This window comes from Astatotilapia calliptera, chromosome 1, assembly GCF_964374335.1.
Source record: "Astatotilapia calliptera chromosome 1, fAstCal68.1, whole genome shotgun sequence".
Classification (NCBI taxonomy): Eukaryota; Metazoa; Chordata; class Actinopteri; order Cichliformes; family Cichlidae; genus Astatotilapia; species Astatotilapia calliptera.
The window spans coordinates 3,603,498-3,630,399 of NC_137422.1; the positions used below are offsets into that span (position 1 = coordinate 3,603,498).

General features: G+C 43.8%; 1 protein-coding gene across 1 annotated transcript; it reads right to left on the reverse strand.

Moving 5' to 3' along the window:
• Window positions 1-1,134: 1,134 nt before the first annotated feature.
• LOC113007621 (ankyrin repeat and BTB/POZ domain-containing protein 2-like) lies at window positions 1,135-25,593 on the reverse strand. The gene is made up of 17 exons (XM_026144380.2): window positions 24,714-25,593; window positions 14,181-14,309; window positions 13,007-13,214; window positions 12,760-12,912; window positions 12,264-12,429; window positions 11,181-11,270; window positions 11,001-11,102; window positions 10,777-10,873; window positions 10,311-10,437; window positions 9,967-10,220; window positions 6,098-6,276; window positions 5,239-5,344; window positions 5,051-5,153; window positions 3,459-3,531; window positions 3,306-3,374; window positions 2,510-2,623; window positions 1,135-1,920 (listed from the first exon to the last, which is right to left on the reverse strand). Exons 1-17 carry the CDS (start codon window positions 25,591-25,593, stop codon window positions 1,675-1,677), a joined length of 3,096 nt encoding a protein of 1,031 aa, XP_026000165.2. The 3' UTR covers window positions 1,135-1,674.
• Between the last annotated feature and the right edge of the window lie 1,309 nt (window positions 25,594-26,902).

Consider the following 26,902-nt stretch of genomic DNA (forward strand, 5'->3'; position numbering starts at 1 on the left):
CGCTTATATCCGTAATGTGCATGTCCAGACCATATGACAATACCAGATCAAGTGTGTGGCCTTGGAGTACATGGCAGGAGGCAATTGCCGTACTCGAAATTTGTTTTTAAAGACCAAGGCTAGCCCTCCACCTCTACCCGAGGTCCTGGGACAGCTCAGAAAGGCACAGTTTGGGGGAAGAAGTTCCAAAAAGGAAAAGGACTCACAGGGGCGTACCCAAGTCTCCGTCAGGAACAAGAAATCTCACCTTGATTAGAGAAAAAAGTCATTTAGGATTAAGGACTTGTTCTTTAATAAGCTGGTGTTGAGCAGTGCCATCCGGATCGTAGTCACATTATCACTTCTATGAGTGCGCCTCAACAGGCGTAGATTGCTGTGCTTCACGCCACCTCTGGAGGTCTGCATCCAACACCAAGCAGGTAGACCGAGTGAGCATGCTGGCCGACATGGCGAATCAGCCTAAAGGTAGACCAGTCCTGGAAGGATGGGGAGGAACGTAAAATATCCAAGATAACATAGTGGTTAATCACTTCGTGTGACTTTAGGTAGGCCTTGATGCGTTCATGGATACCGCTCCGTTTACCCTGTCTCCTAGGTCGTTTTTTCTGTAGGAGGCAAAAGACAGGTGGCGTACGAGGGGAAGAATATCCGTCGAAAGCGGGGGGAAAGTCCCTGGTTCCCAGCGTACGTCTGGCGTTTGATGGTTCAATGGTCGAAGATTCAAAAGAGTTTGACGATCATAGGCAATTAGTGCAAAAACAGCCGGGAAGCATACATAAAGCAAAACGGCAAGCAGTACTCAGAGCTTGGGGAGATGAAGACGGCCTGGCGTACACACTGGCGCCATCTTGGATTCGCTACACTAATAAGATATTCTGTAAATGTAGCCATAAATGAAGCTCGCAGTCACTCAGGCTCATTGGTGGTATTCTTTACAGGCAGTCTTTTTCTCCCACTTTCAAAAAATGAATCTGTTCTTAAAGCCTATTGATGTAGCACCTTTCACCTTATCAACGGTAACACCTTAATATTCCCAGACAGTCCGTCCTGTTAACAATATATGGACCAAACAATTAACCAGTCAATCCTGAGACAGCAGTGCTATCATCTATGATGGTTTCAAACTGAGTTTCCTTATATTTCCCCAGACCATAAATCTTTATTTAAATGTCACCAAACCATTTAGCAGTTTCATGGAGTACTTTTAAAATAGTGTTCCAGCTTCTCCGTTTATGTCTGTCAGTTAGCTAGCTCAGCGGTCCCTAACTTTTTTTGCGCCACAGACAAGTTTATGTCCAACAACATTTTCAACATTTTCACGGACCGGCCTTTAAGGTGTCGCGGATAAATACAACAAAATATAACCAGTACTGGTACCAAAAAAAAGAAGATTTATTCATAACACACGGGAAAAGACCCAGGGAAACAGAGTTAACGATAAAAACGATTAAAAAAAATAACACTAAAAACCCTGAAAAACATAAATTTCACACCCGAGCCTCAACTCTCGTGGCCCGGTACCAAACGACTCACGAACCGGTACCGATCTGTGGCCTGGGGGTTGGGGACCGCTGAGCTAGCTAATAAAATCTGCTAGCAACAGTTTTTCAGATTACCACAAAAACAGGACTGAATCTGACAGCAAGTCGAACACAGTCAACATTTCCACCATTTCTACTCTCGACATGCAGAGTGGAGGATATAAAGTCTCTGGATAAGTACATTCTCCAAGTCCCTTAGGAGGACCAGTAGATCCTGATCTTGGTCGAGTCCAGATCGGGTGCCCAGGCCTGGGTATAGCAGCTCTTGACTGAAACCTCCTAGCAGCAGGCTGTGGAAGTCCTCCCTGTCCAGGAGCTGATCCATGTTCTGCAGGAAGAATCCTTCACAAAACCTGCAGAGTTCAGCTCCTCCATGGTGCTGCAAGTGCAGAAGCTGAGTCAGTGTCTCTGCGATAATCCATTTTATATATGATGTTGATATAAGAAATTTTTCCTTGGAGATTTTTTTCGCAGCAACATTTATGCAAACAGTTGTTCCTTCTATTATGATCTTGAAATTCGAGTCACCATTAAAAAATACAATAATTTTTACACCTAAAAGAAAATAAGGCTCGAGTTTTTAGTTTCACAGCCTGAAGCATGAAGGTCTAAATAGAACATGGTCCAATCAATCAAATGTAATATGAGAAATCACAAATTCTGCCTATTCTTTATTTTCTCTGTAATCTAAAGTAATAAAGTGAGAGAAACAGTTTGTGGTGGAGTTTATACGAGTCCTATCATCAGGTTCTGTAACTGCCCATCAAAAGGCAACAATCCAAAACTTTACCTGAGTTATGTTTGATCAGTCTCCCCTTCAATTTCATCTTTTTTGGGATATTTAGATTTGCCGTGGCTACTACTACTGCTACTTTTCATGACAGTGCTTTCATATGCAGTCTATGGTTTGAATAAAAGCTGTGTCCCAGATATCTAACTGTCTTACATGTCAGCTTGTGTGTTTTTACCTTAGCAGCCTTGTATATGCTGACAGTATTGTCCAGAGTAAGGCTTTGCGACAGTGACATTTCACAGCGTCTTTGCAGACCTCGGAGCTGGTAGAAAGTGGCCACTGGCAACAGCTATGAGACAGATACCAAAGAGTAAACCATCAGTGTACTTTACACTATTTACAAAGCTGGATATGCACACACGAGTGGTGAATACACATTAAAATCATTTGTGGATGTGTACTTCTGCCATAGTAATAACCTGATGGTAAAAATGGTCTGTATTTGTATAGCGCTTAACTAGTCCCTAAGGACCCCAAAGCACTTTACACATCCAGTCATCCACCCATTCACATTGGTGATGGCAGCAACATTGTAGCTACAGCCACCCTGGGGCGCACTGACACCACCGGGGCCTCTGACCACCACCAGAAGGCAACAGGTGAAGTGTCTTGCCCAAGGACACAACGACTGAGACTGTCGGAGCCAGGGCTCGAACCGGCAACCTTCCAATTACAAGGCGAACGCCCAACTCTTGAGCCACGATTGCTGCTCCTGTCCAAAAAAGCACGTTACCAAAAAGAAATGTTTGACTGATTTGCCAGCAGAAACAACAGAAAATAACAGATGCCGTCTAAAGTATTTGCCCCGGTGACAGAAGTAAGTCATAAATAGTTTAAACCTACCTCACAGTCAGTGGCTTAAAGAGATTCATCTAATGAAACACAAACCAGTACAATCCACAACAAGCTGGAAATCCTAAAAAAGGCCCAGACTGGAGCAGGCATTGACTCACAGTCTGTGGGACGTTTACCTTCAAGGCTTCAGAGGGAGACACAGACAGCCCCTCAGTTCCTCCACAGTACAGAGACTTCATCATCATCTGCAGGGAAAGAAACAGCCTTCATCCACCTAAAGGTCTCAGTCACATCTGCACCGAAGCACAAGGAGTAAGCTAGTTCCTCACCTGGAAGGTGCCGTAGGTCATGTGATTGATGTGGACGATGTTATCGGGGGAATCTGCGAGCAGCTGGCGAAACCTGCCAGGACAGAACGCACATCAGGACACATTTCATTCTTTAAATAGGCGGTGACATTCGAGGCCACTTGTTCACATAAACTTTCTAAATAAAGTGTAAGAGCTGTTCTGAAAGAATTAATGATCAATAATCACATTAAAATGGATACTTTCTCTCATTGGTTATCATAGCACACGGAAGCTCACTGAGGAATGCCTCCTATTAGTGGATGAAAGGTTCATTTCTAGGTAAGCAGTGCTCAGCGCCATTTGATAAAATGAACATTTAAAGTTTGGTTCTAAATCATGATGTGTCCGGGTGTGGTTGGTGGCTCGGCTGCAGGGGAGGAGTGGAGCAGCAGGTTCAGGGTGTGCTGTGTAGGTCTTCCCTATTTCAGTAGCAGCCGGGCCGGAGAGAGAGGAGCTGCTGGAGCAGCGTGCGCCGGAAAGTGCCACGAATAATAAAAACGGATTGTATCAAAATAAAAGAAAAAGGCAAAAACACACCCACGGAGCCGTGTCGGGTCACTCAGTGAAGTTACACGTGCTATTTAAAAAATAATAATATTGGATCCATTTCACAATGTTGATATTTTGAAATTGAGCTCACATATTGTGAGAAGAAACAATTAAGGTATAATTATTTTGTATTACTCAAAGGTTTCATGAAAATACAGTTTGGTGCAGGTTAAACTGCTTAGCGAGCAGTACTGTGGTGAAGCTTACGGCAGTGCAGTGTTAGAATCAAGGGCGGCAAGCAGCAACCACAAACAGGTCAGCTGATCACAGCCTGTATGCAAAGACAAAAAAACTGCTCAGGCGTATTTGTCTTATTTCTAAATTATTTTCTTCCCTCACACTGGTCCAACCTGCCAAATCCCACTTTACTGGATCTGAACACGCCTACTCCAATACATACGTACATCAGAATATTTAGTGTAGTGGACAGGTTCCTCTGTTATGAATCATACAAAGCTGCTTCACATCTTAGGTTAATTTCACACTGTCAGCACTTTATAGTGTGCTTAAGTGTTTTTGAGTCAGCAGCATGTTTGGAGAGTCTGTTGGGGGATTTCACTTATCATAACTCTTCTAGACGAGCTTTGCTTAAATAAGAGCTCAAAATAACTTTACACTAGAGCCATGTGCAGTCCCTCATGTCCTTCTCTGTCTGAATTAGAGCTGTAGAGTTAATCATATTAATAATATCTGCTCTCAGTGACATCATACAGATCCAAGAGTAGAAAAACTGTGAAATGTAGCGTTTAGAGGAGTCAAAAGCTTGAGCCGTTAGCTCACCCAGACTTCTTATTTACACATGTACCCTGACCTCATTATTGGAAATTTAACTACTTACAATTTACATGTTATGCAATTTCTCCAAGCATTGCGTGCACGAGCCTATATTCTTGCATTGTATAGTCCTTTTGCTACATGCCCTTAGACATTAATTTTGTTTGCATTGACTAGAACATGTCTGCAGCCTCTTATAGGTTAATAATAACAGGCAGCTAATGTCAGTCAGAGAAGAGAGATGATACCTGTCTGACGCAGACATCAGCAGCACTCGGTGTGCAAAGAATGGGCGCCCGTCCACCATGAATGTCACATCTGACATCTCTTTGTTGTTCAGAAAATGAATATCTGAGCAGAGACAACCATGTAATCCTTCATAAGTTGGTCAAATGTAACATGTTAAACATTGACACTGGCAGGAGGGGAGTGTTACCCAGCTGTGTGGACAGAGTGACGTCCAAAGGTGGGACCGGAGGAACGGGAGACGAGCCGTAGCAGAGAGAAAAGACAGTCGCCAGACGCTTTGTTACCACGTAGTCCTACATAGAATAAAACAGAACAGGAGATCATCGTAGCACTGACCTCTGCACATTCAGCAGCACACATCCACACACACAGTCCTTTATATATGCTGTATTATATAAGAAGACTGATGATCCAAACTCTGACTCCTCCAGTGGTGAAGCATCTGCGGGAAATTTTCCCCGAAGCATCCATCAGCATGTGAGAATACACTGATGGATGTGTGAACGTGGCTCACACTAATGCCACTGCTGAGTGCTGTGATGAACTTTACTGAGAAATTACCAAAGAACAAACAAGTATGTAAATAAATGAGAAAATATTTTTATAATATGGTGTCATAGTTTGAACAGGTTTGAATTTCAGAATAGTCCCCAGTGCAGGTATAAATGTCCCCAAATGGTTGGCTCTGTGTACCTTTTCAAAAGTGTGGGAGTGGTCGGGAACTACGCTTCGTCACGTTCTGCAGCAGTATCATTGTGACACACAGTTTGTCTTTCATGCATGGGAGCAAAAAACCAACTGAACATCCGCCACCTTGTAGAGCTAGTAGATGTTTGTTGTACTGGGCACAGAGTGTGACACCACTCTCTAAAATCTGTTTAACAATAAAAATGTACCATCGCTATTTTTCAAGACAGGTCAGGAATCATCATTTCTGTTTCTTTTGTTTAGCTGCTCTGCCTCAAACCCTTTATCCGCATTTCCATGAAATTATGGAAAGACGGGAAAATCCACATAATCAGAGATGCAGAGGTGCTGAGTTGTACCTTGGTGGTCTCCAACATGCTGAACATGAGCGGGATGCCCGTGGAGAGAAGCCCGGGGCTGTAGTCCTCCGTCCTGATAGAGGTGAACTCTGTGAGGAGGGAAATGATGACATCGTCCCTACACAGCTGTTGGGCTCTGAGCAGAGACTCTAACCAGATGTGCAGCCTCCAGGGGACACCTGGAGAGATCAGCGAGAGGGAACCAGGGAACGTGTTTGAGGTCTTTGTGCAGTTGGAGCCAGAAGCAACAAGCTGTTAAACTACTCTGTTTTTCCCCGCCGCTCTCTGGATTGCTGCTCATCAAAGCCAAAGGAAATAGGAAGCTGCAGGCAGGTGATTGCAAATGTTCCTTTTATAAAGACGCTTTCAATGCAATATATGGAAAACCACCAAGTTTCCTGGCATCATACAAAGTTTGGATTTTGAATGCTTTTGTTAGTTCATTCAGTTTATTTCACTTTCATTTGTTGAAGCACACAAATACAAAGAGAACGTGCACACCTCATGGACAACAAAAAAAAGGGTTCAAATTTATATTGAAATTTGTGCTGTCAGCATTAAACGCGTTAACGAGCTAACCGTGCTAACGCGTTTAACGCTGACAGCACTAGCTGTCACATCCTCAACTTCTTTTACGTCTCTCAGTGATCTAGTATTTTTATATACACTCAACAAAAATATAAACGCAACACCTTTGTTACTGCTCCCATTCCCCATGGGATGGACGTAGAGACCTAAAATTCATTCCAGATACACAATATAACCATCCCTCCCAAACAGTGGTCACAAATCAGTCCAAATGTGTGGTAGTGGGCACATCTGTCATATTGAGATAATCCATCCCACCTCACAGGTGTGCCACATCAGGATGCTGATCTGACATCATGAGTAGTGCACAGGTGTACCTCAGACTGCCCACAACAAAAGGCCACCCTGGAATGTGCAGTTTTGTCTCACAGCAAAATGCCACAGATGCCACAAGCAATGAGGGAGCGTGCAATTGGCATGCTGACAGCAGGAATGTCGGCAGTAATACATCCAGCACCATCATTTTAAACACGGGGGCCCCGCAGGGATGTGTGCTGAGCCCCCTCCTCTTCACTCTGCTGACCCATGACTGCACTCCATCACACAGCTCCAACCTCTTCATCAAGTTTGCGGACGACACAACGGTGGTGGGTCTCATTAGCAACAGGGATGAGACCGACTACAGAAGTGAGGTGAGACGCCTGGCCACGTGGTGTGCTGACAACAATCTCTCTCTGAATGTGGAGAAGACGAAGGAGATTGTTGTGGACTTCAGGAGAATGCACACCCAACATGCTCCTCTGACCATTGACGGAGCGTCTGTGGAGAGAGTGAGCAGCACCAAGTTCTTGGGTGTGCACATCACAGAGGATCTCTCCTGGACGTACAACACCACAGCACTGGCCAAGAAATCACAGCAGCGTCTCTTCTTTCTCCGCAAACTAAGAAGAGCAGGAGCACCAGCCCCCATCATGTACACTTTCTACAGAGGCACCATCGAGAGCATCCTGTCGAGCTGCATCACTGTGTGGTTTGGAGCCTGCAATGCGTCCTGTCATAGAACCCTCCAACGCATAGTGAGAGCTGCAGAGAGGATCATTGGTGTCTCTCTCCCCTCCCTCCAGGACATTTACAGCACCCGTCTCACTAAAAAAGCCCTTGGCATAGCGGCTGATCCCACGCACCCAATGCAAAGCTTCTTCAAGCTGCTGCCGTCAGGGAGGAGACTGCGGAGTCTCCAGGCCAGGACCAGCAGACTGAAGGACAGCTTCATCCATCAGGCTGTCAGGAAGCTTAACTCCCTCCCGATTCTGCCCCCTCTCCCCTCCACAGTCTCACTGAACTCTGTCACATACACACACACACACACACACACACACACACACACACACACTCTCTGACTCACTCACTGGCCTGCACCAGTTACCAGTCACTTGTGGAGCATTGGACTGCCATTACCTCATAAGACTTTGTTGTTACACTATCTCTTACCGCATACTACTAAATCTCCATTTGCACTATTTGCCTATTTGCACTACTATGCCTCCTTACTTGAATATTGTATATTGTATATTGCATAGCTTTTTTTTTGTTATACGTAAAATTGTATTGTATTTATTTAAATTTTTATTTTTTAATTATTTTATTTGCATTTTTTAATCACTAGGGTTTGAGAGTAACGAAATTTCTATTCTCTGTATGTCCTGTACATGTGGCAGAATTGACAAATAAAGTTGACTTGACTTGAATGTCAACCAGATCTGTCGCCCGTGCATTGAATGTTCATTTCTCAACCATAAGCCGTCTCCACAGGCGTTTCAGAGAATATGGCAGCACATCCAACCGGCCTCACAACTGCAGACCTCGTGTAACCACACCAGCCCAGGACCTCCACATCCAGCAGGTTCACCTCCAAGATCGTCTGAGACCAGCCACCCAGACAGCTGCTGGAACAATTGGTTTGCACAACCAAACAATTTCTGCACAAACTGTCAGAAACCGTCTCAGGAACGCTCAACTGCATGCCCGTCGTCCTCATCGGGGTCTTGACCTGACTCCAGCTCGTCACCGTAACAGACTTGTGTGGGCAAAAGCTCACGTTCGATGGCGTCTGGCACGTTGGAGAGGTGTGCGCTTCACGGATGAATCATGGTTCACATTGTTCAGGGCAGATGGCAGCTGAGAATGTCCCAGTTCTTGCATGGCCAGCATACTCACCGGACATGTCACCCATTGAACATGTTCGGGATGTGCTTGACCGGCGTATACGACAGCGTGTACCAGTTCCCACGAATATCCAACAACCTCGCACAGCCATTGAAGTGGAGTGGACCAACATTCCACAGGCCACAATTGACAATCTGATAGACTCCATGCGACGATGTGTTGCACTGCATGAGGCAAATGGTGGTCACACCAGATACTGACCGGTTCTGGGTCCCCAGACCCCCAATAGCCCAAAAAACTGCACATTCCAGGGTGGTCTTTTGTTGTGGGCAGTCTGAGGTACACCTGTGCACTACTCATGATGTAAGATCAGCATCCTGATGTGGCACACCTGTGAGGTGGGATGGATTATCTCAATATAGCAGATGTGCCCACTACCACACATTTGGACTGATTTGTGACCACTGTTTGGGAGGGATGGTTATATTGTGTATCTGGAATGAATTTTAGGTCTCTACGTCCATCCCATGGGGAATGGGAGCAGTAACAAAGGTGTTGCGTTTATATTTTTGTTGAGTGTATATAAAAATACTAGATCACAGTTTTAAACGCTCGCTGTTGAAACATGTTTTCTTTGTTTTCCAGATTGTTCTATATGTCGACACACCCTCCTGTCAGATTATAATAACTCTATCAAGCAGTGAACACTTGAGGTAGATTTTCATGTCCCAGCAATGAGCTTCATAAATACACCTCTGTGCCTGCTTCTTGGTACTGTGCTAGGGCTGCACACTAGGCTAATAGTTTCAATGTGTTCACTTCACTGGACGTGTGTTTTTTAATGAACTAATTTTTCAATCAATTTGATTTCATTCGAGCCAATTAAAGTAACAAATAAGGTGTAACTGGGCTCATTATGAAGCTCATGATGAAGCTCTGTCTGATATTCATGGATATTTTCATCCTGAGCTTTGTAATAAAGGACTGTAAATCTCACATTTTGCTCTCCTCTGATTTCTTCAGCATGAAATTTTGTTTTTATCTGTCACAAGTTTACAATTAATTACGCACATTTCAAAATTATACCAGGAGCCTGCAGTGCATATGTATTTACTTCTTAATTAAAAGTCGATTACCCCAGTTCAGAGTTCCTCAGTTTGACATCACGTGCTTACCCATGTCTCTGAGCTCCATGGTGACGTCCAGGTAGCCGTGCTCCGCGCTGTAGTAGGCTGCCTGCTGCAGGGCCTTCATCCTGTTCTTACACAAACTCGGAATAATGCTTGGGGAGTCAGGAGCTAGAGGCTGTGTTGAAAATTTTAGTTCCTCTTCCTCCTCATCCTCCACTCCTTCAGCCAGGATCTCTTCCAGAGAGAGGATGTCCTCCTTCCTGTGCTGTGGCTGCTGCAGAAGCCTCCTGAGGATGTTTCTGCAGGTGGAAAGGGCAAATGTGTTGCTATATATGTGTGAAAGAGCAAGGTAAAACAGGAACTGGAAAATGTGGAACTTTAAGTCTCACCTGTGCCCATGTGCTGCTGCATAGCTAAAGCAGTTCATGTCTTCATACAGCGGTGAATTCCCATGATGCACTTTGATCAGAGGGTCTGCTCCGTGAGCGAGCAGCAGGCTAACCATGTCGTAGTAACCTGAGAAGATCGGATGTTCTATTGGTGGATCCATTCGAAACATGTGACATGTGTGACTCGTGGTCACATGGCCCCTCATAGAGCCTAAACTGGCAGCGCTGTCAGTATACAAGTCATTATTCTGCTAAAACATCTATTCATACAAATAGTTTTCACCAAACAGTCAACCACGCGAAAACCTCAAAATAGATGTTATATTGTAACCAGTTTTTATTTACACCATTGTAATTTATTCTTATTAACAATGTGTTTCTGATCAAAAAGGTCCACTTTGGTAAAGCTACAGTTTTGTCAGTTAACTTCAGATTACATACGCTAAAATGTTCAGCAGAATGATACCTGCTGCAGCAGCTAGCTGTAGTGGTGTCTCAGCTGAGCTCTCCTGACTGTCCAGCAAGGCTCCACCCTCCACGTCTGCACCGGCCTCCAAAAGCAGCTGCCAGCATGAGAAACACGATACTGTGAGAGACTCATTCAGTCAGACCACTGCAGCAATTAAAATGCTAATTTCAGTAGTCCAGTGAAATGTTTTTCTGCTGATGGAGTCTGTTTGAAGGACTCACCTGAGCCACGGACAGGTGACTGTGAAGCACAGCAAATGTTAAGGCCACCCAGTGCCGACTGCCTGGGTAAACAGACGGATGTCTGGCAGAGCTGCCAGGGACCTGAACATAAAGCACACACATACTTCACAACCTGTTGTTATGCAATGAGGTTTTACCTACACCACCATCACTCTTTACCTGCATGTCCAGGTGAGCTCCGGCTTCAATGAGCATCTGCACTAGTGCCTCATCTCCTGCTGCTGAGGCGTACATTAGAGGGCTCATTCCCTGCAAGAACACATAGTAGGTTTTGTTTCTTTTTATTTATGTACATAATTTAGATACAAAGTAATACAATGGAAAACACATCAGGAGACAGAGGAACAGAATGACATCCACCAGTGCAACTATGTACACATGATATGTAAGATGTATTTAAGATTTTTAAAATGTTAATGATTTTGCATCGTGAAAATAGATACAGTTGTATCTCATTATTTGTGCACAAAAGAAGAATCTACATTTTTACATTTGTAGATCGTAAATCAATGCAAGACAAAACAAACGGACTAATGCATCGTTTGGCTCGTAGAGTCAGCTAAAATGAGCAGATCACATATAAAAACACATAATCATTTTAATTTTGCAATAATGAGCACTGGACAATACATGTCATTACAGTAGATGTCTTTCTCAAAGGGCTGGAACTAACTTTAAGGAAGTGATACCGCCACTGTTATCTTCTTCCATCCATGTGCCGAGACAATGCAGAGCAGCTACCTAAACTCTGCTACGACAGAGGTCCATGATCCTATTATTACGGTTACTGTTATCTAGCATATGATAATGTGACTACTCTGAAGAAGAAGCCAACAAATCAGACACACTTCAAACTCTATAAATCTATAAAAAAGAGATCTGAGAGCTGAGACATCATCATGTCAGTGCAGTCAGACTGACAAAGAGTCACAGCTTTGTTGAACCAATTATTCCTTTAACCTTAACTAGCAATGACTTGATGAATTTCTTCGCAAATAAAATTGTAACCATTAGAAAACAAATTATTCATAGCTGTCCCACAGCTGCTGATATTAGACTCTGTCTCCTATGAATCTATCTGTATACTGACAAAGGTATCACATTTATCCAGCAGAGCTCTTCTGACCTTACTCTGATTGGAGTCTTCTCAGTAAATTTTTAAGCAGTTTTCTGAATTACATTTTAAACGTATAAACATCAACCTAGTATCTGTTCCAGTCACTGAAACACAGCTGCACTCACCTGATCGTCTATAGTGTTGACACCTTCAGCTCCTAGAAGCCGGGCGGCGTGGTGGAGCAGGTCTGCTCGGCCACACGAGAGCATCCTGAATCCTAAATCCAACTGGAATTTAGCCGAAGCAGCTTCTGCATCCAGACATTTAAACAACTGGAAACAGCACTCTGGCCTGCAGAGTAACACAGTAAAAAAACAGGTCATATCAATTTAACTCCTATCTGCACGGCATTTTTAGAGAACATCCACCTATTAGAGGACTAGATGCTGCTCATACTGATATCCATACAGCTTGTTTTGATATTCAGGGTTCCTGATTGGAGGCTCGATTTCCTTTTCTTTTTTGTGGTCACTAGGCAGTCTTTCTGTACCTGGAGGATCTAAGGCATCCTTTCAATACAGTCTAGTTGAGAAGGTTGAATAATGCCAGACAGGTTGGTAATCAGTCAACTCCAGCTTTGACAGTATACACGATCAGTGGTTTTATTCTTTGGTGTCCTACCTCAGCTGCCTGGGCTCACAGTCCAGTCCTGGCAAAAGCTGTCTGGCCGCCTGTCTGACATCATCACTATCAACCAATAGGCTACGGCGATGTTCAGCGTGCACCACGGCAACACGGATCCACTCCATGAGAGGAGGGAGGAGCAAGAATGGCCTGAAAAAAGTTTAACATAAGACAGTATAGAGATGGCCACACACACACACACACACACACACACACACACACACACACACACACACACACAAACCTCTCTCTGCTCAGTGTCATGGTTGGAGGGTCAAGGTTGGGATTCTCCAGTGATTCCATCTGTGGGCTGGACAGGAAGTAGTAGAGTGTGCGGAGGGCATCTGGAGCCCAGGATACTGGCATTTGATTGGCTGAAGAAGAGTGGCTGATGGAGGCACTCGAGCTTCTTAGACGCTGCATGTGGTGCATTGCTCGACACACCAGATCACCTGCAAAAAGACGGGAACCATCATTTCCCACCACCACAGGCTGTCATATTTCAGAAATTTCAGAAAGTTTATAAACTTAATATATTTGTAGTTATGTCTGTTTTATGGACAAAGAAATAATGTAAAAAAAAAAGAAAAACAACAGCAATAATGAGGCTGAGATTATTTGCCATAAAGCTCATACAGTTACAATTTAATTTGCATTATTTTTCCCTCTGATCTGCCATTTACCTGCTGATCCAGTGTTTTTGAGTTATGAACCTTCCAGTTTTGTTGACATAGTGGATCACAGTGGGTCTGTAATAGTCAGAGTTCTGGAGTAACAGAGTACATGTACCAGCATAATGTATTTAAAAACACAAATTATGAGTAACTGTATTCTGTTACAGTTACCACTTAAATAAGTGATAATTAGAATACAGTTACTTTGTTAAATGCATTACATGGCGGTCATTTCCTGTTTCATATGTTAGCCCATCCCCTCTCTAATTGTGGTAATTCCACGCATTGCAGGAAGCCCAAACAAAACACGCAATAAGAGGCTCTAATGTAAGCGTCCTGTTAATGTTGGTGGCGTCAGTTACACAATGGACCCGGCGCCGGCACAACAGAGCCAGCAGTGCACAGGCAGGAATGCATTTCTTATTGACCGTGCAGCCAAGCTGCTCTCAGCGTCAAAAGACTCCAACCTAAAGAAACATCTGGAAATAAGTTCTTTTTAAAAGCTAACGTTAGCCTACTGCAGCTAGCTTGTTTTAGTTGTGGTAGCTACCTAGGTTATGTGCCAGATAATGAGGTGCGGTGGCCTGCAGGGTCTGAAAGTGCTCTTGTTATCTGGACACAAGCCACAGGTTATGGAACCAAGTGGAAACACTGTGTCCCAGGAGTCCGACGTCGGTCACAGTTTAAATAAACACACACAAAACACAGGAGCCTACTGTGCTGACTGACACAACACACACGTACTCAGCTCTCCAATGCTGCCAACGCAGGTGGCAAGGAGCGCCTGCTCCAACATCCGCAGCTCCAGCTGGATGTAGGCATCTTCCCTGCTCTCTGTGTATGGGCTGATGTGGGCTGGGAGTGACAGCTCACCTACAAAAACAAAGAACATTTATGAAGCTGTAAGTTTTTAGCCAAGTTTCCTGCATAAAGGTGGGAGTTGGTTTGTTGCATCACTTTGGCCTATGTACGTGGTTGGAGAAGGTTCTGTCTTCAGAAACTCTTTGCCAGTTTTAAACTCATCACTGCAACGTAGCATTACAAAAGTATCTCACAAACACACAGAACATCATGGATACAACAGTTCTGAATGCACTGCAGCACAAAAGCTCTCTCATGTTATTGACATGATGCACCACCACTTCAGGCCATCTGCTAGTACGATGCGATGCACTCACTCTCAAAGCCAAGCAGCCACTTTAGAAAAGCCCATACAGATATACGCCAACACACACACACACACACACACACACACACACACACACACACACACACACACACTCGTAGATCCCTGACCATTGTGTGCTTTTGAATCGGGGATTTGCTGACTCGTAATCTTACGCACAATGGAAGCCACATCACTGATGACAATCTGCAAAACCTAAAGCCCAACAGAATACAAATCCAGCTTTAGTGAGGCATTCACAGTGATCATGTATGGAGACATGAACATGACTGACCAGCCAGGACAGATGGGGATGGTGAAGTGGTTGTAACCACTGGAGCGTTTACAGGTACTTAGTTTTCAAGTTCAATTCAATTCAGTTTTATGTATATAGTGCCAAATCACAACAACAGTCACCTCTATATTGTAGAGTAGATTGTACAATAATTGTAAGAGCTAGCTAGAGTAAGCTAGCATTTTCTGCATCCTTACTATACTCCAGTGTTTTTAAAACTTAAGATCCAGCAGATTTCACAGTCAGAAGACAGACAGATCTTCATCCTCTTTGATGCCTTCCCAGCAGATGGCGGCCCCTCCCTGAACCTGGTTTTGCAAAAAGAGGTTTTGGGGGTCTTTTTCTCCCCACCGTTGCCAAGTCCTTGCTCACTGTGAATCATGTAATTCCACTGGTTCTCTCTATGGTCAGATCTTTAGCCTTGACATGACCATAAACCACAGGTGTCGAGGGCCGGTGTCCTGCAGGGTTTAGATGTGGCCTTGATCCAACACAGCTGATTCAAATGGCTAAATGACCTCCTCAACATGTGTTGAAGTTCTCCAGAGGCCTGGGAATGAACTCATCATTTGATTCAGGTATTTTCACCCAGGGTGAAATCTAAAACCTACAGGACACTTGAGGCAGTATACAGCTCAGTGTATTAGAAACAATATTCACCGTACGGTGTGGCCCAAACCTCATCCAACACCTCTGGGATATACCAATGTTAATCAGACTGTTTATCAGCCTGAGCTGATTCATTCCTCTCTACTGAAAAAACATCTCTGCTTTCTAAAACCAGGCCTGGCCAGAAATAAAGAAATCTTTGGTTAAAAAACGGACTTGTGTAGGTGATAATCGATGCTCATTACCCTGCTATGTTTACAGACAGGAGACAGGGTGAACAGGCATCTATTCACTGGTGCACAACAGGGGACCAGTCTGCAGTGGACAAAGCACAAATCACTGTTCTCTAATACCGACCCGTGTAGGACCGACCCCCCCTAAAGACACGCCTGAGCTCCTGTTCCCAACACTGCCCTGCTTACATCCAGAATCATGAGTGATTAAGTCATTTCCTTTGACGGTCTCCTTGTGTGTACCTGCGGCTCAGTGAAAACAGTGCTCAACAACCCTCGAGCCTGCAAGCACACACTGTGAGAAAGACTGAGTGTATGTGTGTGTGTGTCCCAAATGGAGAGAGAGGCTCAGTCCCCGGCCCCGAAAACAACAGCTCTTTTCTGCTGCATGGTATAATACTGCAAGTGTTTGGTTGAGACAACAGAACCAGAGAGTCAAAGGTTGTGTGCATGTTTCAGTGAGTGTTTGTGTGTAAGGGTTTAAGGTTACAATCTCAGTCCCGATCCAGACTAAACCAGGAGAGAAGGAAATACATTAAAAAGAAAGAAAACCTCTGCAGTGCTGTGAAAACGGGTCAGATAGTGACAACATGGAACATTTACATGCAGAAGGTTTTATTATTGCTACAAAAATAATTTAGAGTAAAGACTAGTAACAAGAGTAAGAGTAATGCTCATGGCATCAAAGCAATAGAAACTCAACAACATCCAACTGGAATCATGTAGGCAGACCTCTGTCACCTTCTCACTGTGTTTATTCACCACTCCCCATTTAGTCATGAGTTATTATTAATCTCTGGCTCTCTTTAACAGAGGGTCTTTATCCTGTCTTCCTTCTCTCACTCCAACCAATCGCAGCAGATGGCCCCGCCCCTCCCTTAGCCTGGTTCTGCAGGAGGTTTCTTCCTGTTAAAAGGGAGTTTTTCCTTCCCACTGGCGCCAAAGTGCTTGCTCATACGGGGTCACATGATTTTCAGGGTTTTGTCTGTTGTATTATTGTGTGATCTTTACCTTACAACATAAAGCACATTGAGGCAACTGTTGTTCTGATTTGAGAAAACGGGGAATCACAGATTGTTGCTAATCAAATAAATTAAGGCTTTTTTGAACTTCTGTTAAAGTCATTTATAACCTGTTGCTGTTCTAATATTTTGGGACTACATCACACTAGAGTAAAAATAGGATGTCAACTAGCTGGGAACAAAAGGTTACCTGGTGATCACATCTTCAACCAGCAAAACTGTGGATGCAGTCGAGCCTCTGCATCTAAAAACTGAGTCAGTAGTCTCGAATTCTTTCTAATGGTCATCAGGGTCAAGTTTAAGAAAATGATCTTATTAATCATTTTAAATAATTTATTGCATAAAGGCCTTCTTAAGTATATCTCCCTGTTCATACTTTGGTTCGTTAAAATAGATGATAAAGGCAGAGCATGCTTTTTGCGACTGACAAATTGTAACCAGACCATTAGGCATGCTTTGGATGTAAGATGCATCCCTCACTTATTTGGCTTTCAAGGACACGGCGTTTCATTTCTTCTGACTTTTCTCAATTTAATTAGCCAAAACCTGTACCCCAGTTTAAATAAAAGTTAATAACTAGCTGTGGTATCCATGGTGTCAGTGTCTCCACTATAGCACTGCCTTTTTTACCTTGACCTGTTGGTCAGAATATTAGAGAGATGGATGCTTAACCCAACAATGTAGACAAGAGCCTGCAGCTACAGAAATATTATAACCATGAAAAAGGGATTTTTGAATTCACACAGTTCACCCAAAAGCACCAGTAAGTCACTTGTTTGTGTAGTATACAGTATGATAATACAGTACAGTACAATACAGTATGATCCTAAACAATCTCAGTGTTTTAAGCGGAGGTCAGAAGGTCAGTCAGAGCAGGGGTTAGCTCAGTGTTCATAACATCAAGGAACCTGAACAGACTGTTTAAAGTCAACTTATGGTAGAAACAATCCGTATCAGGGCTTTTATGATACGATCTCTGTTTCACATGGAGCCAACATGACAACACTAATGGAGCAAACATGAAGTGCCAAATGGCACAGAAACAGAGAATCCTGTGCTCCTACTTGGGTGGGATTAAATAAAGCCTCCGCTCAGAGAAATGTCAAACACACAGGCAGAAGATGTTGTTTTCGTCGTATAATCTGGTTAAAACCTGCAGGCCGCATGTCTGGAGCGATTCTGTGTTGGCTTGGGGCAATGAGCGCACAGAGCCAGGAATCAGCAGCCATGAGATGCTGTTAACAGCAGAGCAGAGCTCCAACATCCAAACGGCCTCCTGTCACAAAGAAGTCTACAGTTTGATTAAAGCTGGTCAGGACAGAGCCGTCCAATGTGCTCGACCTCTGGTTAACCATTTACTTTGGTGCAGTTGTCCATAAAATGCTCCTGCTGGAGCCTTCCTCTGTGGTGGAGCTCACAGATTGTATCCTCCTGCTAATACAACCCAAAGTAGCCAAGCCATTAAACATTAAACCACATTTTCCTTCTGTTTTATAGTTTCACATAAACGCCAGATGGAGATGACATTAAGTGACATTTGGTAGCCAATGAGTGTTGGATTACTCCATGTAATCTGACCCAGCATCAGATACTGTCTCCAGCTGGCTGCATCCACTTCCTCCTCAGTCATAGCTGACACACACACACACACACACACACACACACACACACACACACACACACACACACACACACACACACACACACACACCAAGTTTACCAAACATTTCAAGTGTTCATTAGTAAACTTTTTTTTTGACTGTTTTATCCTTTACACTTAGTTTTCTTTTATGCTTTCATATGCAATTTCTTTTGCTTTTGTGTTTTAATGCCATTCAACTTGCTAGCTGTTTTGGTACCTTGCCATAGCCCTCATCCTTCCCTGTTACTTCATCCTATTCTCTTGCATGTTAAGCACTTTGGTACACCACTGTTTTTTTGTTTTTTTTGTTTTTTTGTGTCCCGTTTGGATCTTTAGCCGTCAGAATTGTTGTCTTAAGGCCAAGAAAGATGCCAAGCAGATTTATTTTACCAAGTGGATCATCATGGCCTTGCCATATTGGTCCATTTGATTGACCTTTATTATAATTATGAATTTATTTTATTTTCGGTTGCTACAAACGGGACAGACATGACTGGGGGATAGGACAGGGAGAAAGAATGAAAGAAAGAGAGGGAGAGAAAGAAAACCAAAGGGGAGAAGAGACGGTGAGAAGGGGGGGAAGAAAGAAAAAAACAAACAAAACACCTGGATCACCTGTATGGAGAAAAGAAAACAGAAGAGAAAGCAAACAACAAAGAGCAACATAATAAAAAACAGCACCATCACAATAAACTAGCTAGCAGTAGATATCAGTAGATACTAAATATTAAACGATATTGTGCAGCACGCAAGATAGACAGCGCACAATGTGCTTTGAGGCAGCAGCCAAGAAAGCTGTAGTCCGCGTCTGTGAACACCCGTGTGTACACCTGTGTGTACACCTGTGTGGATCAGCATGTTTGTATTCCAAAGGTTTCTCCATGTAACGATCTGCTAGGGAGTGTGGGGAGCCACAGCCCCGTCCACCAGGGTATGAAGCAGGTATGGAGGAGATCCAGGCCCCAGAGTACAAGGACCCGAGGAGGACCACCAAAAGGGGGGGAACCGTGCCACCCTCCTGGGAAGAGCTGAGGAGAGCCCCAAACGAGAGGTCACCCAGCAGCTACGGAGCAGAGGCCAGAGGGGGTTGCAGTGGCGTGCCCGTGGGTTCTGCCGGCAGCCAGCTGTGCCAGAGAGGACCGAGCTTCAGGCCCAGAGGCCAGAGGCCTGCGAGCATCCCACCCCCCCGGAAGGGGCCCAGCCGGGCCACAGGCGCCAGGCCCCACCAATCGGCCACCAGGAGTGAGCTGGTACACCACTGGTTTTTAAATGTGCTATATAAATAAAGTTTGTTGTTGTTGTTGGATAATGCTTCAAAATATCTGCCCAAAGATAGCTCCCACGACCTTGCACAAAGGATTGTGACATCACTAATAGTACTGATTACAGTAATATTTGGTTGTTGAGATCCTGCCTGTAGAGCTGACACAGTAAATAAATCTAAGTCAGCTTTCACATAACCAAAGCGTTCTTCAGGTAAGCCATCTTTGTTGGTGACACGGCAAACACCATCATGACCGGGTGCGTCTGCTCTCTGAGCCATTACCAGTTTGCAGCAGAACAACTGTAACCACTGTATTTGCTGCAGAGTAATTCATCTGCGCCTCTTTTTCTGTTCTCTGTCATCCTGCTCATGACCCAGAAATCAGCCTCATCAGTGCATCGTGTTGAAGGACGTCAGAGTTATTCAAATATATTTGGAGGAAAGAGGAGAGTTACTGAAGGATGCTCAGGAGTAAAAATAGTTCACTGATTTTTTTAACCTACACAGAAGCAGATGAAAACTACAGATGTCACAAAGGAAGACAAAAAAAGCCTCATGTAAGGAGTTCGCTCTGAGCTGATCTGACAACCATGTGTGTTGCAGTGTTAGCCTAAATCTGCTTTCTGTTGTATTTATTATGAGCTGTGTCTGTGGATGCTATCAGCAAGCTGTCTGCAAACAAAGTGGAAATATTTGCTCAGGTTTCACTGCTTTTCTTGCCAGATCAGGAAGAACACTGTGGCTGTGTGTGTGTGTGTGTGTGTGTGTGTGTGCGTGCGTGCGTGCGTGCGCGCGTGTGTGTGTGTATGGGTCAGAGGCTAACAGCACTCATTCATTTACTTTCCCTGTTCGTCCTCATTTGAGGGTTGGGACCTGTAGTATCCCAGCGTGTTGCAGGCAGTTTGAACATATAAGGGAAACGATTCAATTCAGTGTCATTTATATAGTCCCAAATCACAACTCTGTTTCACCAGGTGTGGTCACTAGGTTCTGTAAGCATGCTGTTGTTGAGCCAATATTAAAAAGAGCGGTTTGGATCCAACACAGCTTAAGAATTATAGGCTTATCTCTAAGCTTTCATTATTGTCAAAAATTCTGGAAAAACTAGTTGCAGATCAACTTACCACTTTTTTTTAGAAAAACATGAAATTTATGACAAATTTCAGTCGGGTTTCCATAAAAGTCACTCAACAGAAACCGCAAAATTAAAGTCTCTAGTGACATTATGATGTCAGCTGACTCCGGAGCATCCTCAGTCATGGTTTTGTTGGACTTAACATCTGCCTTTGACACCGTTGACCATACCATCCTGATTAACAGGCTCCGGGACATAGTCGCTGTATCCGGTCTGGCTCTGGAGTGGTTTCAGTCACACCTCTCCAACAGATCTTTTAGTGTTTTTGCAAATCAGTTTATGTCACATTCTAAGGATCTGACATGTGGGGTACCACAGGGTTCAGTTCTGGGACCGATTCTTTTTCTCCTGTACATGTTACCTCTAGAACTTATAATCAGGCAGTTCCTTGAGGGGTCTTATCACTTCTATGCTGATGACATTCAACTCTACTGCTCTTTTAAGCCGATGGAAGTCCATAAACTGTCCTCTTTAATTAAATGTTTAGCTTCCCTTGAGCAGTGGCTTGGTGACAACTACTTACAGTTGAACTCTGAGAAGTCAGAAACATTAATTATTGCCCCCAACAACCAGATATCTCTAATCAAACAGCATCTTGGTTCTCTTGGCTCATCTGTTCACCCGAGCCTCAGGTACCTTTTTTTTTAAAATTCTGCCATGTCCCCAAAACAACACTCTCGACAGTTCATTAGGAACTGCCTTTTCAGCTAAGAAACATCTCCAAACTGCAAACTTTGTCTAAATCTGAGTTAGAAATGGTTATTCATGCTTTTATTTCATCTCGCTCAGATTATTGTAACAGTCTGTATCTTTGTTTGAGCAAAAGGAATCTTGACCGTCTCCAGTTAGTCCAGAATGCTGCTGCAAGGCTTTTAACTAAGACACGAAAAACGGAGCACATTACACCAGTGTTACGCTCATTACACTGGATTCCAGTACATTTCAGAATTCATTTTAAAATCTTGGTACTGATTTTTAAAGCTTTGAATTGTGATGCCTCTGCCCACATTTCTCAACATCAACCCCACACTCCCTCTCGCAGCCTGAGATCATCTAATCAAAGGCTGTTGGTAGTCCCAAGAACTCGTTTTAAGACCAGAGGTGATAGATCTTTTAGAGCGGTGGCCCCCAGGTTGAGGAATGCTCTAACTCCATCATTGCGTTGCTTTAATTGTATTTATTCTTTTAAAAAGCAGCTTAAGACTCATTTATTTAGACTAGCTTTTAATTAGATTTCTGCTGTAAGTTTGATTGTGCTGTTTTTTTTTATGTATATCTGTTTTTATATTACTGTGAAGCACTTTGTGGTTTTTATCCTGTGAAGAGTGCTATATAAATACATTGAACTGAAGAGAACAACAGTTGCCTTGAGGCACTTAATGGAAGGTAAAGACCGGTGACGGTGGGAAAGAAAAACTCCCTTTTAACAGGAAGAAACCTGACAGAACCAGGCTCAGGTAAGGGTGACCATCCGCTTGGGATAAGGGGAGAAGAGTAGAGATTGTGGAGATACAGAAATAATTCTTTTATTGCTGCCATATAATCTGCATCATTATAATTGCATTAATAACATTCTTTACAGCATTATTTCATTTAATAATATTTCTCACAGTATTGATATTGCATTTGAGGACCCTTCCATTAAGTATTTTATACATACTGCATATCTGAGCTTATTTTGAGTTGATGTTCGGTTCATTAAGGGTCTTAAGCTTCACTGGCGTGACTGTCCAGGTGATACATGCTGAGGGAAACTAGAACATAGAAGGATAACTGCAATGCATGCTTACAACACATATAATCTAGGAATAGGCCTGAGCAGAGGCCCAAATGTTCCCAGCTTCTTGTTGCAAACCTGTTGCATTTTACTTTCTGGCAACAGATGACCAGAGTCAATAATTAGCCCCAGAGACCCTGAGGGCTTGAAGTTTATTACCTTGCATGGAAGGTGTTATAGAAAAGAGAAGTTCTATGTCTGCTTATAGCTATCAAAGATGTACAAGATGTACGATTAACTGTGACTAATGTCTGGAACCTATTTTAATCTGTCATTGACGCCATGGGGGGGGGGGGGGGGGGGTGTAACCCCACTGCTTTATAAGTGTCCACAACATGTATTTTGGTCAGAAGACATATGTTGATGTTTTCTCCGGGCTGTTAATAAACTCAACGTTTGATTGCACTTTTCTGGGGCCTCCGTGGTTTGCGACACTGCTCTACATTGATCGATTTCACGACAAGATGAATGATAACTAATGATGAAACGCAGGGTGGTGTATAAACACACAGTGGGTGAAAAAAAGGTAAGTGAAGAGAAAAAAAAGACAGTGCATCATGGGAAGCCCTCACCAGCCTTGGCACAACCAAGGGAGGATTCAGGGTCACCTGATCCAGCCCTAACTATATGCTTTATCAAAAGAAACAAAGTTCTAATCCAAATCTGTAAAAACGTAACCATCTGTCTCCCGAATTCAAACATGAAGCTGTCAAGCCTCAGTCCTAGCATTCATGTGGATCTTGCTTTAACATGTACCTCCCACTTAAAAGCTGCAGCCGATCAAGCACACCTAATGATGGCAACAACACTCTCCATCAGCAGCACCCTCCCACAGCAGGAGCAAGGCCACAAAGACTGCTCAAGAATACAATAAAGAGCCCAAGGAATTAATCTGCCCTTCAAACTCAAGGCCGAAAGCATCTTTTGTCAATTTTGTGACATAAGATTCATGCAAACTTTGCTCTGTAACACTTCCTCAGTTGCTCATTGTCCATGCTGTGATTATTCAAAGGCAAAATATGTTTAAGAAGAACAAAGCTGACCTCAGTGAGTCTAACAGACAGTGTTTCCTACTTACTACCCAAAATGCCTCTTTCCTGTCTGAAGGATTTTCTAATTGCTCTCTCTGTGGTGTTTGTAGACTTCTTAAGCTTCTGGTTCTTATTATCGGGACTCTGGAGAGTTCTCAGCAATTTAATGCCATCATCAACTCGTCTAATCTGTAACACTACCCAGTTCAACAGAGGACCGAGTAGGAAGTCAAGGTTTTTCCCCTCTGTAGTGAGGTCAGCCTGTGAAAATGTAGCCCACAACCGTCAGTCACAGATGCATGTATGCATGTATGCAAGTCCTGGCACTGTACTGAAGAAGAGTTTTTTTTCAAAGACTGATTGAAATAACAAAAGCTGGCAGGTTTTCATCCAGACATCTTCCTCTTTCTCACAAGCTGTGATGTGAAAGTGTAACAGAGAAAGAAGAGGAAATATCACATATTATAAGATAAATGTGACAAAAATTTGGAAAGAGAAATCTCAGCAGAGCCTCAGACTAGCCTCAGACTAGCATGCTACAGCTGGACATAGTGTTGTTGTCTCTATATATGACATATATACAGTATATATATATGACTCCTATAACAGCAGAAGTCAAAAGAACACTGCTTCACTGTGACTGACAGTGAAGTAAGAGCTCCAAAACAAATAAGTCCTAATGGACAAATCGTTTTGTAACCAGATGAACATAATTATAATAAAAGTGAACATTAGATTGGAATGTTGCACAAAGAACACATTGTATCCACTGTATCAGAAAAAAAGGTGTCAGAACCTTTTTTGAACTTTCTGAAGCACCGTTTGTGGATCTGCTGGAAGGTAACTTGGATGAGTTGGTTGTTGTAAAGCTATTTCTTATTTTGGATTTTCTGTAGTTGTCATTTTTTAATCTAAGGTTCTTGACAGGGGAGAGAAAAACAGCCTGTACATGTGCATATAATACCTGCTTTAAACTTAAGCGATAAATTAATAACATTTGCATTTTGATCCTTTTTTGTCTTTTTATTTAGATCAGAATTTTTAAAGATCTATACTTTATTAAAAGTAAGCTTCAAAATCTCGTCATGAGGTCACTGAACTCACCACTGGCATTTTTGCCACATATGAGATGCTCGTAGACCTGCAGCAGCCCCCACAGCTCTGCGTCGTTGCTCACAGCTCCATCCAGCAGCTCGGTGGTCACCGGACCGCAGATCACCCCGTCGATCTGCCCTCCCTCCTCTTCCGCGGTCAGCCTCGCCGCCTGCAGCCCACGTCCTGCCACTTCCTCTGCCAAAGTTTCGACACAGGCTGTTAGGCACACTGCAGCGTACTCGTGCACACGAACCGACACCCGCGTCTCCACCATCCACCTAAAGAAACGGCCCGCGGAGAGCGTGAGGCCGCAGCGCGAGGACTTGCCGCGCTGACGCGCGGTGTTGCCTGAGTTCATGCAGTACAGGGACACCGCCTTCACAGCAGATGAGATGCACTTCTCTGCGAGACCCCAACTCAACACCAGCCTCATTGCGCTCTGCACTTCCAGCCGTGTGCACCGCCTGTGCAGCTCACTCAGCCGCTGAGCCTCCCGGGAGATGCGCACCAAAGCTCTCCGGAGCAGGACAGAGAGCCGGTGGACCGCTTCCCTCGTGTATGACGCACGCGTGCGGGCAACTTTACGCACAACTTCCAGCAGCTCCTGTTCGATCCAGGGATACTCCTCCAGCTCGGGCAGAAAGGGGCATTTCGTTAGGATATCTATCACGTCCTCCGGCAGCGTGCTCACAGTGTCCCAGCTACCGTTTCTGCTGTACAGGGAGCCGGCGTGCTGCCAGCAAGGACCCCGGTGAGGTGTGTTCAAATTTGGCTGCGAGTGCCCCGACCTGCCCGAGGACAGGCTGAGTGACGGGCAGTTCTCCCCCGCCATATAACCTGAGTCCAGGCACAGGCCCTCTAGGGTTTTAATCAACACATTGTTGGACATGATGTGGAGCTCTTTACGCACAATAAAGAACCCAGCTAGTGTTTACCATTCCAATTTTGAGCCCCAGTTAAAGGAGAGAGGCTCCTACATCCAGTTGCCAGAAACACACAGCTGTAGGAGAGGCTATACCAAACCTGACCGCAGTTTAAAGAGGGACGGAGTGTTTTACGCACAAGCGACCAATCAAACTCGAACTCACAGTACTGCCACAACATCCTTTTCACCCTGCTCGTCAGCACCTCCCTGCGGCTATAACTACGCGTGATTATCTGTGGGTGTGTTAAAGTCATTGGGAAAAAAAGTCTGGTGTATGATGTTCACATTAAAAACTACGCTGGACTAGAACTCCTTTTCACCTCAGCTGTTTTTACTTTCCAAGTTGGAAAAGCCCAGATGAGACATATTTTGTTAAAAGCCAGCATGAACAACACGGAAGCTGAACTGTATTTTCAAAAATGTAATTAAATTTGTCCTCTGAGACAAGCAAAGACCTTATTCAAAGCTACGAAACCTGAGGCCTCTGATATGATGCAAGATTTCACCATATTCAGGTAAATTCATTGTTAACCACGAGCTTTCTATACAACGAATGTGGCTCTCTGGGGTACACCACCATTGTAACTTATGGTGCAATCAAACAACACCCTATAAGCAAGCACTTTGCAACAGTAAGAGAAAAATTCCCTTTTAACTGCAAAAACACAGGCTCAGGGAAGACCAGCCATCTGCCATGACTGGTTGGGAGTGAGAGGCAGGAAAAAAGACAACACGGAAGACAGCCGTCGATTAAAAAGAATGAATAATGATTAAAGTCTAAAAACACACGGAGAGTGAAAAGAGGAATGAAAAAGAAAAGCTCAGTGCATCATGGGAAGACCCCAGCAGCCTAGGCCTATTGCAGCGTGCCTAAGGGATGGCTCATGTGACCTGATCCTGCCCTAACGATATGCTCTAGCAGAAAGTTGAAGCCTAATCTTAGAAGCAGAGAGGGTGTCAAGCACCTTGAGGCGGCTGTTGTTGTGATTTGGTGCTGTATAAATAAAATAAAATAAAATTGAATTGTCTTTAATATCTTTTGTGGGCCTCTGCCATTAAGGATTTTTAAAAAATTTAAAATAATTATCCAGTCCAGCCCACATCATAGCTCTCAGCCAGTGAGACTTCAGAGCCTTGTTTCCCTCCTTCTTTCAAACAATAACCGAGGTACAAAGATTTGCCCCAGAGTAATTTGCCTTCACAGAATAAGTCAATAGAAGAGTTTTGCTGTCTGAGTTAAATATTTTGTTCAGTAGCATTAAATGTTGTTCTG

Coding starts and splice junctions, on each gene's coding strand:
- LOC113007621 (XM_026144380.2), bottom strand. CDS start 25,593: ATGTCCAACAATGTGTTGATTAAAACCCTAGAGGGCCTGTGCCTGGAC. Junction 13,215..14,180: donor TGGCAGCATTGGAGAGCTGA/GTACGTGTGTGT, acceptor GTCTTTTTGCAG/GTGATCTGGTGTGTCGAGCA. Junction 12,913..13,006: donor ATGACACTGAGCAGAGAGAG/GTTTGTGTGTGT, acceptor AACTTTTTTCAG/GCCATTCTTGCTCCTCCCTC.